Here is a 14,736-nt window from a genome sequence, read left to right as displayed (position 1 = left end):
TGGATACAGTAAGTGTTTCCTGTGGAATTCATCTGTTGATGTGACGGTGTGTAATGGGGGTTGCACGCATGTGCATTTCACTGGTGGTGGGTGGGTGCACACGCATGTGTGCGTTTCATCGGGGGGGGGGGGGGGGGGGGGGTTACTCACACGTGCGCAGTACGGCCGGGGAATGCATTCGTGCATCACTTTCCACACTACTTATAATACTATAGGGGTACAGGGTGGTGCAGTCCGTGCCCCCGCAGAAGTGAAAGTGAAAGTTTTCACCTATTTATCTTTTCCCCACCCCCTGAAGCTTCGCAAACAAGTGGCCTGTATCAGGAGCCTGAAGGATGTTTTCAGCTTCTGTCTCACTGACTGTGGACTAGACCAACCTCCAGGGAAAACGCTCCAATACCGACCCCACGTTTGTGCGCGTATTTATTCAGGAATGTACCGCTCCCACAAACAGACAGGCTGGTCTGTGTTTGGCTCCACCATGTCCATAAAGACATTCTAACTCATCAACACCAAGATCCGGTTTGATGACCAGGTATCCCATCCGCGGCATCGCAGCGTGGACAAACCGTCAGCCTTCGAAAAAGGTGTGGAAAGGTAGACAAGGGCAATTAACCGCCAATTAATAATTTAATCAAGCAAATTCTTATCGACAATTAATCATGAGTCGATTCCTTGTTTACATCCCTAATTGTGACCAAAATTATCACGGTTATCATTATCGTGGTACTGTTGTAATGTGTTCAAAATGTTCAAAAACTACTTATACACACATTGAGATAATGTAACCAAGTTCTATTTTGAAAAAAACAAACAAACAAAATAACACACACAGTGTACTTTCTGTTGTCAGAAACATTAAAATATTAACATGTCAACATCAAACATACAAATGTGCATTAAAGATGGCACCTTATGGACATAACAGATATCTGCACTGGGGGTGGAAATTAATAGGATTTTATCAAGATCAATGCCATTGTCGATTCTGCTTACCAACTAAATTCCTTATCAATTCTCCAATCAATTCCTGAGTGTTTTTTTGAGTGGGAAAAAAAGTAGTTGGACAGGTCATAGTGAAGCTTGTTTAAGCATTTTCCAGATCAAATCATTCACAATGTCACACATATACACTATTGTACACACACAAACAGAAAGTGAAACACAATCATATTTTCCTGAACTGTTTAGTGAAGAAATGTAAATATTCTGAAAGAATGAGGATTTTAAAACATGTTAGGCTGATCTGATCCTGACTGGTCAGTGGTGATCTGATTCAAACTGGTCAGTGGTTCACTCCTGGTGAGTGACAGACCAACCACAACAGTGGCATATGGTTCAGTTCTTCTGGAGGTCAGTCACTGGATTTACTGTTGAATTTCCTTCAGTTTATAAAATCTCTTCTCCTTTGGTTTTTACATATATCGTGTGTCATTGTACAGTTGAAGTTCACTGGTTTGGGCCCCATTTGAACTGGCATGAGTTTGTCCTGAGTATCTATATTGAGATGGTTTATCTGTTGGGTGATGATCTGAAGCAGCGGGGGCCAGGAGTGCACTTGCTCGCTCGGACAGACCCGGGTCCGCGCGCATGCCCTCGGACAGACCAGGTCCTTGCGGGAGCCCATTATCCCCAAACTCTGGAGCTCTGTCCATGCAGGTGCCTTCCATCATGTTTTCAGAGGCCAAACATTGCAAACTGCACACACACATACCTGGAGTGCCGCTGCCTCTCCAGGAAATGAGCAGTATCACCATGATTTTTAAAGTGCGGTAATCGAACACGGTTATCATGATAATTAGAATTTAAACTCTAATACTAACCGTCGGAAATTTTACCAAGTTTTATCATTGTACCGGCAATCGTTACATCCCTAGTGTCTTTAAATAGAGGTTAGCTGAACCTGAATCCTAATTAAGCCTTTGTTATGGATGTAGCATGTTCTAATGAATTAGTGGGTTTTAGGAAGTTTTGACATCTATACAGGACAATGAGAAAATGCATCTCATGAGATTTTTACCACAGTTGGCTACACATCTTGTAGTCAGGTCTGTACACTGCACACAAACCTAAAGAAAAGTCTTAAGGAAAAACTTTTAAACATTATGAAAGACTTGGATATCAGCAGGTTTTAGGATATTACGTACAAATATCACAACACCAACACTGTCATGAAGGCAGCTGAAGGAACAAATGATGGAGGCTGTTTTCACATAGTTTGCAGCCTGTGCAAAACTTTTTCTGCACATATCACTTTCATTTTCTATTTTGTATTGAGGTGTCTCTCTGGTCTATCTGACCCGAACTGCAGGTTTTTCATTTGGCCTTCCGTCTCTATTACAGTCTTAAAACCTAAAGCTAGTCACCACAGAGCTGACCAAAAACAGACTGGAAGCCATGAGTCAAAAACTGGGATAATAAACCCAAATGAGATGCATATTCCAAACATAGCGTGCTGTGCATTAATACCCCTCAGCCAGAATGGACATACGGACAGACAGACGACAAAACCATTACAATACCCCTTCAGCCTTAAGTTGGCCAAGGAATGAAAAGCCATGTACAGCTCAACTGGAAATTACTATATTCAGAATATGGCCTTTGTCTGAATATCCAACAGAATATGCTGTTTACATGATCCTTACTGAATCTGGAACATCTCTATACCAGAGGAATATTAGTGTGAATGTAAATGTGGTGATTGTAACTGTTGAAACCCAGGCTGATAGAATGTAATATGAGGAGTGTTTCCAGAATGTATTTAATGTGCAGTTTGGAAATGTTTGAAAAAAGTAACAGTAAATTTGGTACCTGAAACAGATGTAATGTGGACTATAGTCTAAACCAAATGTCCATTTTAAATGGAAAACAGCAGAACCATCCTCCACTTCTTCTACTCTGTATATTACAGTCATGTGTAAGATTGTCAGGGTGCTTGTGCAGGTCTTGAAAGTCTTAAAAAGTATGGAATTGTGAAATGCTGTTTTCCAGGCCTTGAAAAGTCTGGAATTTTGTGTGAAAGTCTTAATAAAGTATGAAAAAAAGTTTCTCTCATAGCTGAATTTTAGTGTATGCTCAAAGGCACATAATCTCATAAGATAAGAAATACATGAGGAAAGCATATAAAAAACTTGATATGATTTCACCAGTCGGTCAGTACTGGAATGATTTTAGTGAAACTTGTTTGTGTGATATCCATGCACTTTTGTGATTTTCATAAGTTTTGAAAACATTTCTGTCAGTAAAAATTTCATTTACTGGGAATTATACATATAATCATTCATACATTTATTGAAATGAACTTTTCTACGACACACAACAGGTACAGTCTCAACCAAAAATGTAGGTATGCAAATATAAAAGTACATAAAGTCAAGGTCTTGGGGAAAAAAATTGTAGTTTTGAAAACATCTGGAATTTTAATTTGAATAAAGAGCAAGTACCCAGTATAACTTATGACGCACAAAGTCTATTTAACCAGTTCATAGAAATGGACATTATTCACTTTGTCCTTTTGCTATTTTTAAAGCTTGCTTCAATTTTGCTTGACATTTTATGGGAACATTGCTGTAGTAAATGTATAAAACTTGCTTTTATTGTTGGGAATAGAACACCTTCTGCAGGATAATATGGATAACAGTAGTATGGAACCATCATGGAACCTTTATCTGATTTTCTTATGTAACCTGTGTTGCAGTGAAAGGTACGTGGTCCTGCTGGTCATCGTGGTCTCAGTGCTCAGTGGGTTGTGGCGGTGGTCATTACCAACGCACTCGCTCTTGTAACAGCCCTGCACCGGCCAACGGAGGAGACATTTGCATCGGACTGCACACCGAGGAGGCCCTGTGTAACACCCACACCTGCGACGGTACGGTCATACTTCTACACGAAGCTAGAGCCGACTCATGTCGTCATACCACCGCTGTGCAGTGTCCATGCATGCAGTCATCTCATTCATTGTGTTTTTTTTTGTTTTTCATCATGTCTCCTTTGCTTAATTTCCACTGTCATCTTCCTCTAATGTATAAATTAGGTCATGCATATATGAAAAGATGAACAGAGTCATGCTGAGAAAACAGACCGTCCTGCCAGCATGTCGCTTCCTGCTGGGCTGCAAACTCAAGCACCATGGCAACCCCTCGGAAAAGCCTAAAAAAAGATCCACCTGCATCATCGTCACATTTATCATATGGAAATGTTACATAATGCACCAAAATGTGGATATTAAGTGCATGTTCATATTCAGTATATAAAGCAAACATTCTGAATCTTTTGCAACAAAATAACCGAATTTACCCCCCAAAACAAATCAAACTCCTGACTCTGTTGTAGTCACAGTTTAGTTAAGTTTTACTTTCCCAGGTTTTGGAACAGAAGTTTTCTAGCATTTCTCCTTCAACTAGCTTACAATGTAGGTGAAGACTATCTTCATTGTCCTGCAAGTACTGAAGAACTGCATAAAATAATAACATAATGATTCTCTCTAATGAATTTCTAAAGCAAAGTCTCTTTTCAGATGCAGTAGCTGTTATTTGAGAGAGGGTCCCATCTGGGTAAAACATGTAAAAAAAAAAGAAAAGAAAAGGAAAACCTCTGGTACCTTTTTCCATAACAGGCATTTTGTTGACATTGTACCACATCTGTGATCGTATTGCAAAGCAATTACTCACAACACTACAGTTTTTATCACAGATTTTGCATAACACGGAATGTTAATAATGCCTATAGTGACACAAAAAAACACATAAAGTAAAAGAAAAGCATGTGGTTGTTGATCAAATCGTATCCGGAGTGAAATGAGGTGTTGTAACGATGGTTATTTTTCTTATTTGGAGGGTAACCTCACCGCACCCCAAAGTCTCCCACCACTTGATGATGAGATGGAAGATGTATGACAATGTCTCATGCATGTTTTCACCTCCACCTCTACTTCCAATCTGCTCCCACAAGGGCACTGAAATATTTATGAGATCTGCCTGCTAATCCAAGAGGGGGAAAAACTCCAGCATCAGATCTCGTAATAAGGTTTCAGGCTGAGTCTGATTCTAGCAGCACTTTAATATCAAACAGCTTTCAACATTTTTGGCCGCCATACTGTGATTTTTTTTTTAATCTCTTCGTTTTTCATTTTGTCGGAAAACGAAAAAAAAAAAAAACAGCCCAGACAAATATTCATTGTTCTGTGTCTGTGTCTTGTTGCACAGGATTAAATAGTTTTTTCCTGGTTGTTTTCCCTCAGCTGTGTTTCATTTTGAATTAGTCCAACTGTCATTCATGGGGAAGGGGAGGCATACAATCGACCTCCCTCGCAATTAAACACAAAGGAAGGTAAATGCCTTTCCGTATTTCTCCCTCCCTTTGCTCGGGATGCTAATCTGTCTCATGTATGTCAGGTTTATGTTTTCCTGTCTGATGTGGAATAAGTCTGCCTGTTGGGTGCTGATCGGCCGTCTGCTGACAACCTCTGTGACCCCCAATCCGTTTTCCGCGTCCGTTCATTTATTGACAGGCACGACGTCGGTCATCTATCGGGGTCCCTCTTGCCACCGCCATCCTCTCTGCATGCCTAATTGGAGGCGAGCTGGGCTGTCAGTCACGGGGATATTTGATGCCCCTGTCGCAGGTCATTTGATTAAAGTCTCCGGCAGTAATGGAGGACAGCAGGACGGACTGTGGGGACGGAATACTAACAAGGAGCCTCGGGCCTGATGACGTTCATTTGACTCCCGTACAATCTTGCGTGTGGCACAAATAAATGGAAATAAATGAAGCAATTACAGAGGGCTGTAGTAACGCGTGGTTATTAAAGATGTTTGAGGAGGTGGGTGTGTTTTGTGTGTCTAGATGGTTATGCTGCACGAATGGAACAACTGGTGGAGACAGAGCAGAATGTCGGTGAACACCAGACTGATAGGAAAGGTAAAAGAGGTCTGTCCTCTGCCTCTGCTCGGGCCCCCTCTGCCAAAACTGCACACTTGAAAGCTCCCTGAATAACAATCTAGTTCTTTCAGCAGCCTTTCATTGCAGTAGCCTGTGGTCCCTCCACTCCGGTGCTTTTCAGACGTAGGGTGAAAGAGGGCAGCAAGTGCACGGCTCTAAGGGAGGGGCTGAGAGTTGGGAATTTTCTCTTTCCTCTTGGGTAGGGGCTTTTGTTTACTACTCAGTCGCCTGCTGTGGGGGAAACGGCACTAAAGCTTGGCTCAGGAGACAAACTCTCCGCTATGTACTAAACAAACTCTCCACAGGTTTACTCTTCCAATCCTGTTTACATCACAAACATTTTCTGTCTAGCCGGCCCGGGTCGGGTCAAGTTGGGTTGTTGGCGGCAACTTGGTTGGGCACGCTTGGTTTCCAGGCCATCAGAGTTTGACGTGGCCTCGCAGTTGTCTGGGTCTGCATTGATTGTCTGTTCTTTTCTGTGTTTAGGTGGCTGGATGGCCTGGTCGCTGTGGTCAGCCTGTGATGATTCAGGCTTACAGATGAGGAGTCGGGTGTGCGGTGCTCAGGGCAACACCCCCTGTGTGGGGAACAGCACTCAGCGCCGAGACTGCAATGAAATACCTGGTGAGTCAGCGAGTTCTTGGATGCACCCTGAACCTGGGCGGACCTTAGTGAATTCACTAGAACGGGTTGGAAAAGTCTGTCAGTCGATCCTCGAAATGTGACGTCACTTTAACGGAGTTGTGCTTCGGACTCTAATCTCACTTTGTCGTACCTACGGGTTGTCTTTCTCTCCAAATTTATTGATTTTACTTATGGGTTACCAACAAAGATAACATGTTAAGGTGAAAAGATTTATTTTCAACATGGGCCAGAGACAGGCTTAGTTGAACCTAAGATTAATCTAGAGTTTAGCGAAAAAATAAAACAATCTAGAGTTTATCAAAACTTGGTTTACAATGAGTAGCTAAAGTTGCTAAATGCACCTTTATTGATGGAAAATTAAATGAATACACTTTAAGTGATAAGTAGGCTACGTGCTAGCTTAAACCAATTAAAATGACCAATTAAATAGCAAGTTAATATACCTGCTGCTGGGGCCTAGTAAGTGTAAAAGAAAGGAGAAGTATTACTAAACTGGCCACTGCATTGTTTGTAAGTTAAGTTGCTCAAAAGTTAGACAATTAGCCTAACATTGTTAGCATTAATAGAGCAGTATGACTGAATAAAAGAATTAAATACAGACTGGAAGGTTTAGATCTAACCAAGGTTTAAATATAATCGTTATTCGTTTAAAGTTAGCATTAGATTTTGGTTTGACATAATTTCAAGAAGATTTTTATTACATTTAAAACTTAATCCTCATTGTTTATGATGTTCAGCATGAAATATCATAAACACAACACTAAAAATCTGAAAAACGCATCACCAAAATTCAGAAAAAGAAAAATTAAAATACTGTAAAACACCATTCAATATATTTATAGGTTCATCACGAAAAGTAGACAACTAGCTTGCTATTGAAGTGGTTCTACCTTCCAACAAGCAAAACAATGAACTTAGATAAAAATGTATTGAGTTTGCTTTAAAATGTTTAAAAAAACACTATTAGCTTACTTTATGTCACATCATGTTCAGCAACAACAGCCCTCATCCTCATTCTCCATAAACATCACTGTCTCCTGTGTGTGTGTGTGTGTGTGTGTGTGAGACATCCTCTTTGAGCACTAAACTCATCTGCTTCCATTAATTGGCCATAATTAAGTCCATACGAATCCAACAAGTTATCGACTGACCCCGCCGGCCCCCAGGTGCACCTTGTTATGCTGATGACGATCTAGAAAAGTTTCTCTTGAACTGATCTTTCATGGCCTGTCAGCGTTGGCCTCCTCACACTCAGAATCCCAAATGAGGCCGGACTAGAACGATTAATATTAATGGGATGTCATAACACCAAACCACAGCTAATTTTATTGCAAATTTCAGCGAGGCGATGGATGGATTTGTTAAGGTCACTCACAGAGGAGGGGGCTGGGACGGGGACTGCGAGGAAGCTGAAAAAATTTAACAAATTGGAAAAAATGATTTGTAAATGTGATGCTGTAATTAAAACCACTCACGCACACGTCAACCCCTCCTGCTCCCTTTCACTTTCCTTGGAAAATTTGCGAGGGACAGGACGTGTTGTAGCTGTAAATGACCGTCCTACTGCTGTGTGTCTCTGCCAGAGACGAAGGAGAGCTTTTATTTCACTCAAACGGACACTTTTTCTCCAGAAAGTTATCACGTCCGTTGATGCAAAAAAAAGTCCCAGAGTCTCCGTGGAACCACTGCTGTAACATTTGAACGACATTTCAATTTGTCATTCAGTGTTTTTTGTTTGTGCATGTGTCACCCCCCTGTGGTGTTGTAGTCCTGTATGTGTGCATGTGTGTGCGTGTGTGTGTGTGTGTGTGTGTGTGTGTGTGTGTGTGTGCTGCATGTGTGTGTGTCTGACCCTGTGTTCCTCTCCTCTCTGCAGTCATTCTCCCTGCATCTGGCTTTGATAAGGACCAACACTGTGGAGGTAAGTGGATAAACAGCTGCATTCGCCTCGTCTCTGTGTGCATGTTCAGGTGTTTCCAGCCTGTCCACGTGTGTGTTCTCATGCATTATATGTGCATTTCCATGTGCGTCTTATCCCAGCGTCGATTTAGATGGAGTTGTCCAAGTATTTGGATTATTACGAACAAGACAGAAACCTAGAAAATCTAAACTGAACCCCCACTGATAAGAAGGCCAAACCAATATCCACAGTAAATGCATTTTTCTGTCAAAAGATGCAAGGCTTAAATATGGGAAACATCGTTGACTAATAGCCTTTGTAATTTAATGCTTTTATTCATCACAACAGGAGAGTTCTTAACTTTCATGACACCCTCACTCAGACATAATAATGGGATTACTCCTGGTTACAAGCAGAGAAATGGCACAAAATAGTGTGAAATTTAAAAATTGCTCTTAAAAAATCAGAGCAGCAATAAGAAATCTGTTGAGAGAAATAACACTGTCCTAATAAACACAAACACCAACGTCAAAGCTTAGTATGAGGGTAAACTGAGCGTACGCTGTGTGACTCTGGGCTATCGCAGACCAAAGATGAGAAAATGCAGCTTTATCTTCAGACAGGTTCTGTATGAGACTGCGACAAACGTCCACACAGGACTGTTGTCTTGGTCTCACAACTAATGACAGCACGACCATCCTACAGGATAACTGCACTTACCACAAATGTCTATTTTAGAAACATTCTGATGCACTAATATATCAGTAGCCTCATAGCATAACTGCCTAAGTCATCCACTAAATGGACAAAAGTATTGGGACACATTGAATTCAGGTGTTTCTTTTCTAACAGGGGTCTGGGATACAAAACAATAATGACAAATGTCATAATATAGTTTTATATTGGGATAAATATCATATTGATTATTAATATTGATGTTTATATCTCAAGTCATTTATTTTTTAAATTTATTTTATTGGTTTATTTAATAGGGACCATGCATATTTATGAACATTGCTGTATAAAAAATACACAAGTAAATATGCCAGAATTAGTAAAAATAACTACTTTTCATCTGCGGTCCTTAGGCAGGTGAACATTGTTTTTTTTTTGTTGTTTTTTATCCAGGACTATTTTAAATGTTCTACCTCTAAATTTCTAAAATATTTTTCGTGCTCTGAATGTAAATAATAATTTTCTACAACAACTAACCATCTACTTTCTTCACATCTCACTTAGGAAGAAAAATCTTTCATTAAACTTGAAACAGAAATATTGATGTTTATAAACTACATGGACAAAAATATTCGGACGCATCATGTCTACAGCTGTAAGATGTCCTGTTTATGCTGATTTGGCACATAAACATCAATATTAATCAATATGATATTTATCTGAATATAAAATTATATTATGACATTTGTCATTATTGTTTTGTATCCCAGACCCCTGTTAGAAAAGAAACACCTGAATTCAACATGTCCCAGTACTTTTGTCCACACAGTGTATGACTTAGGCAATTATGCTAGAAGGCTAACGATATGCATTTGTCTGCTGAAATGTGTTTTTTGTGTGTGTGTGTGTGTGTGTGTGTGTGTGTGTGTGTGTGTGTGTGTGTGTGTGTGCTTTTCTTTACCAGTACACGACTACCACTGCTCTATAAACTTTAGCCTAACTTCATCATTTCCTGTTATAGCAGTACATAAAGTAACTCATAAACAAAACAAAACGTTGTAGACAGACATTCAGGAGATTGTATTATCACAGAGTCTGCAAACGTGTCATACTTGTGTTTATTAGATCCATGTCACACAGTATGGCTGTAATAAACATTGTATTCATAACAATGTTGAAATCTCACAGTCTGTAGGAGAGAAATAAAATAACAGCATCAGGTTAACTGAATGTACAGAGGGGTGGGTCAGTGATTAAGGAGCTGATTCCAAACACATTATGTAAGATAGTGTCCTGCTTGGACCAAAACACTTAAAGAGTTTAAATGTAGACGGTATTTTCAATTTCAATATTTATAATATATAAGATTTCAATACTTCCCACAATAACTTCATTATAAAACCTTCTACACATTGTGGAACAATTTGAAAAATTAGTAGTCAATTGTGTAAGAAGAAAAATAAACTTTCTTTCAATTCATAGAAGATTAGATTAGATTAGATTAGATTAGATTAGATTAGATTAGATTAGATTAGAGTAGATTAGATTAGATTAGATCAGATTAAGAAGTCAACATGTAAAAAACAAGTGGTGCCAGGGACAACAAACCCTGCCCCTCACACATATTGTACCTTATTTAGGCATCGATCCAGCTGATGTCATCATGTCTGTGTGTGCTGATGTTAGCATCAACAAATTTCAGCCATTTTATGTAAATTGGGGGGGGGGGGGGATTTGAACTTTGACCTACTTTTCCCAAAATGTAATGACATCTATTCTGTATCTATAAACCAAATCTGGTATGAATTCAACCAATAGTTTTGCTGCTAAAGTGTTAACAAACAAAGAAACAAACCAAACCAAAAACAATACCCCTTGCTTCCCCTTCAGGGGACGGGGAAAATATAAGAAAATGTCAATCTTTTTCCACAATGTATATTACAGCTCAATAACAACATGGTGTTTAATGCTGTACTAATCATTTCATTATAAAGACATAATTAAAAGTGACACTAATGTGATCACCAAAATATTAACACTGTAGTAAATACTAGACAGGTTTGCCTTGTTGCTTCCTTTCATCTTTAAATGTGTTTCCTCATTATTGTTACACATTTGTTTTAGGTTATTTATTACACTGCTACATTACCAAGAAATACTCACTATTTACACCAAATTATTACCTGGATTTATAAAAGGTCAGGTCACTTTTGGGAATTAGGAATTCACCTGGTAAATAAAGGATATAATGAGGAGAAACGTGAATTACAGTGAAATAACACAATTTGTAATTACATTGTGATATAAATTCCAATGTAACGTTACGATCATATACTTATTGCTACTATATTAACTGGTAAATAACTGTTACCCATTCATCAAAGTAGGACTACAGGTATTCCAAACTAAAATATTTTACTTCCTATTTGAAATGGCATATACTTCCCCAGGCTTATTTAAAGTACCACCTGATAAAACACGTTGACTCTTATCCTTTTTTTTTTAATTTCCCAGCATTCACCTCCATCCACTTGATCGCCACTGGCGTCTCGTGTTTCCTCGGGGCGGGCCTGCTGTCCTTCCTGATCTATGTATACTGTCAGCGCTTCCACAAGCCATCGCAGGAGTCCGCCGTCATTCACCCCACCACCCCCAACCACCTCAACTACAAGGGCAACACCACACCAAAGAATGAGAAGTACACGCCCATGGAGTTCAAGGTAGGCAATGGTCACTGTGCAGTTCACAAATGAGACAATTAATAGTGGTATTTATTTGGAACTGGAAGCAGACACACTCGCTTAACATTCAAAACTCAAGGGCAATGAATGCTCTTGCACTTAAGGCTTTTATTCATGCATTTATTGGTATACAACACGAATACAGAAGACGAATCACTGCTCATTTTTATTCCACCTTGCTCCCACAGTAAACCTATAGGCTTTAAGCTTTTCCAACCTTATTAATGGACCCCATTAGCTTTTTAAAGTATTAGTCAGCCTGCACCTCCTGCTGCAATCGCTCCACTGTGCATTCACATTTACAGCGAGTGGAGAGAACACATTCACCTGAGGCTAATAGACCTTCAGCACACTTTAGTGCCCTATTCTCTACAATTTTGTTTTGTTCAAATTCTGAAATAAAGCCAAGATATAATAGATTTTTCTGTGTTGTAAGTCCTTTAAGAGATTACAGTTATAAAACACTCCAATAACCAACCTCTATGTTTGATCCATCACCATTCACCGTCAGATTTTTATAGAACATGAACACTCCAGTCTCTTTAGAACTGATGGAGAACACACAAATAATTAAAGTACTGTTATCTTTTAAGACACAAAACATATTTTGCCTCAGGAGTGAGCCCCATTAGCTTTTTAAAGTATACTGTATACTAATACAGTGTTCATTTTTCCATCTGCAAAATACAAAAACAGTTTTCATCTCAGAGGCCAAGCATCCATTTATTGTTCTGATGGTGCTTCTTTGGGTGATCACAAAACAGCTGAGATTCAGGCAAATTATAATGCTTATAAAAAATACATAATGTGGTTTTCAACAGTTTAACATGAGGCTGAGATATAGAAATGTGTTTATTAGAGAGAGACTAAGAAGTTTACAACACTAGCCTGTGAGCGACAGTAGTTAAAGGTGCCGTATGTAGGATTGTGGCCAAAACTGGTACTGCAATCACATTCAAAATACTGTATAGTGTGGTATCCTCTCCGCCTCTCTCCAGACTAGGGGTTGCCAGATCCAGCATGAGCATCTACTACTAGCATTTCCAGTAATCCTTGCCACCACACCATAAATTTCATACAAAAAAATCATCACCTGACTTATTATACATAAGTATAATATATAAAAGGCCAGGACAAATGTCCTGCCCACTCAACTGAAAGTTTGCAAAAATTCAGGACACAGGGAAAAGGTAAATGAGCCTTAAGTTTCACTTTTACTTCTGGGAAGTACAAGCGGCACAGATCACTACCGAACCCCCCCCCCAATAGTATTATCTGACCCTTTGGATTATACACCGCTACATGAAGAGGTCACTTCCACAGAAAACACTGAACTACAAGGACCTACCAACCTACCATGGCAAGAGACAAGTCCTACACCAGTACCCGGTCTCTTCACCAGTCCCGGACCAGCAGTCTCTTCACCTGGGCCAGGAGAAGAGACTGCAGCCCGGCCCCGGGAGAAGAGACCGCCTGTCTGGGACCGGGTGAAGAGAATGGGTACCGGCTCTCAGTGTTTCTTACCGGGTGAGGAGACCGCAGCAATGGAATGAAAAAAATGTCTGCAGGATTCGAGGACATTTATATACATTTTTGCAGAAACACTGACCTTGAAAAGTCTGGAATTTTGTGTGAAAGTCTTAATAAAGTATGGAAAAAAAATTTTCTCAGTTGAATTTTAGAATGTACTCAAAGACATATAATCTTATAAGATGAGGAAAACATAAAAAATAGGACCAATAGCCCTGTAGCTTACCAGCCAAATTAAAAGCTTTGGGAAATGTATCCAGATGCCATTTATTATCACCCAGTTATGTGTATTTGTTTTATTACAGAAATAGCCCATATTTTGGTCATATTCCAATCAGATCTGTAAAAAAATTTAAATTCCAACTTGATATCATTGATACTTACTGATTTATTTTATCAATCCACTTCCTATCTGTTATAATGGGAAAATTTTTCAAAGTCGCACCAAATCCAGAATCAGATCCGGATCAAAATAATGTCAATACCTTGTGTTGACATCATCATAAAGAATCTGTATACCAAGTTTGAGGTCAATCAGAACTGTAGTCTAGGAGAAAAAGACGATGGAAATTTTTCCCCATAAGAGTCCATGTTAAATTTTCCGTAAGTTCCCGGATCCAGAAGAAGATCCTGATTAGCATGTGGCCATTATGTTTTGGTCATCTCATCAGGGCTGGACTGTAGAAATTTACACTGGATATCATTTATATTTACTGAGTTATTACATCGATCCACTTCCTATCTCTTATAATGGGGAAATTTTTCAAAGTTGCACCAAATCCAGAATCAGATCCGGATCCAAATAATTTCACTAACTTTTGTTGACATCATCATAAAGAAGCTATATACCAAGTTTGAAGTGAATCAGAATTGTAGTTTTGAAAAAGAAGACAATTGAAATTTTTGTAACGGACGACAGATGACAGACTACGACGACGACGCATGACGACAATAGCTTACGGCCTGTCAGCCGGTAAGCTAAAAACTGGATCTGATTTCACTAACCAGTCAGTACTGGAATGAATCTAGTGAAACTCGTTCGTGTGATATCCATGCACCTGAAAACGTTTCTGTGAGTAAAACATAAAGTACTGTGAATTATGCATTCATTCATTCATTAAAATGAACTTTTCTACCACACACAACAGGTACAATCTCAATCAAAAAAGTAGGAACACAAGCATAAAAGTACATCAAGTCAAGGTCTCGGGTTAGGGTGAGGGTTAGAAAAAGTCTGGAATTTTTATTTGGATAAACAGCAAACACCATGTATATAGAGTCTTTAATCTTTAATTTGGTGTTGCA

General features: G+C 39.3%; 1 protein-coding gene across 6 annotated transcripts in view; it reads left to right on the top strand.

Moving 5' to 3' along the window:
* The window catches only part of sema5ba (sema domain, seven thrombospondin repeats (type 1 and type 1-like), transmembrane domain (TM) and short cytoplasmic domain, (semaphorin) 5Ba), a 364,937-nt gene that overhangs the window by 341,408 nt on the left and 8,793 nt on the right, over positions 1 to 14,736 (top strand). For 2 of the 6 annotated variants that reach the window (XM_030125702.1, XM_030125701.1), the window contains exons 19-23: positions 3,698 to 3,868; positions 5,845 to 5,928; positions 6,427 to 6,564; positions 8,462 to 8,506; positions 11,675 to 11,880. In XM_030125702.1, coding sequence (XP_029981562.1) covers positions 3,698 to 3,868; positions 5,845 to 5,928; positions 6,427 to 6,564; positions 8,462 to 8,506; positions 11,675 to 11,880 — 644 coding nt within the window. The remainder of the gene's footprint in view (positions 1 to 3,697; positions 3,869 to 5,844; positions 5,929 to 6,426; positions 6,565 to 8,461; positions 8,507 to 11,674; positions 11,881 to 14,736) is intronic. The other 4 variants (XM_030125703.1, XM_030125704.1, XM_030125705.1 and 1 more) reach the window with 4 other exon arrangements.

Source organism: Sphaeramia orbicularis, chromosome 21, assembly GCF_902148855.1.
Source record: "Sphaeramia orbicularis chromosome 21, fSphaOr1.1, whole genome shotgun sequence".
NCBI lineage: Eukaryota > Metazoa > Chordata > Actinopteri > Kurtiformes > Apogonidae > Sphaeramia > Sphaeramia orbicularis.
This window is presented reverse-complemented; position numbering and strand designations above follow the sequence as displayed.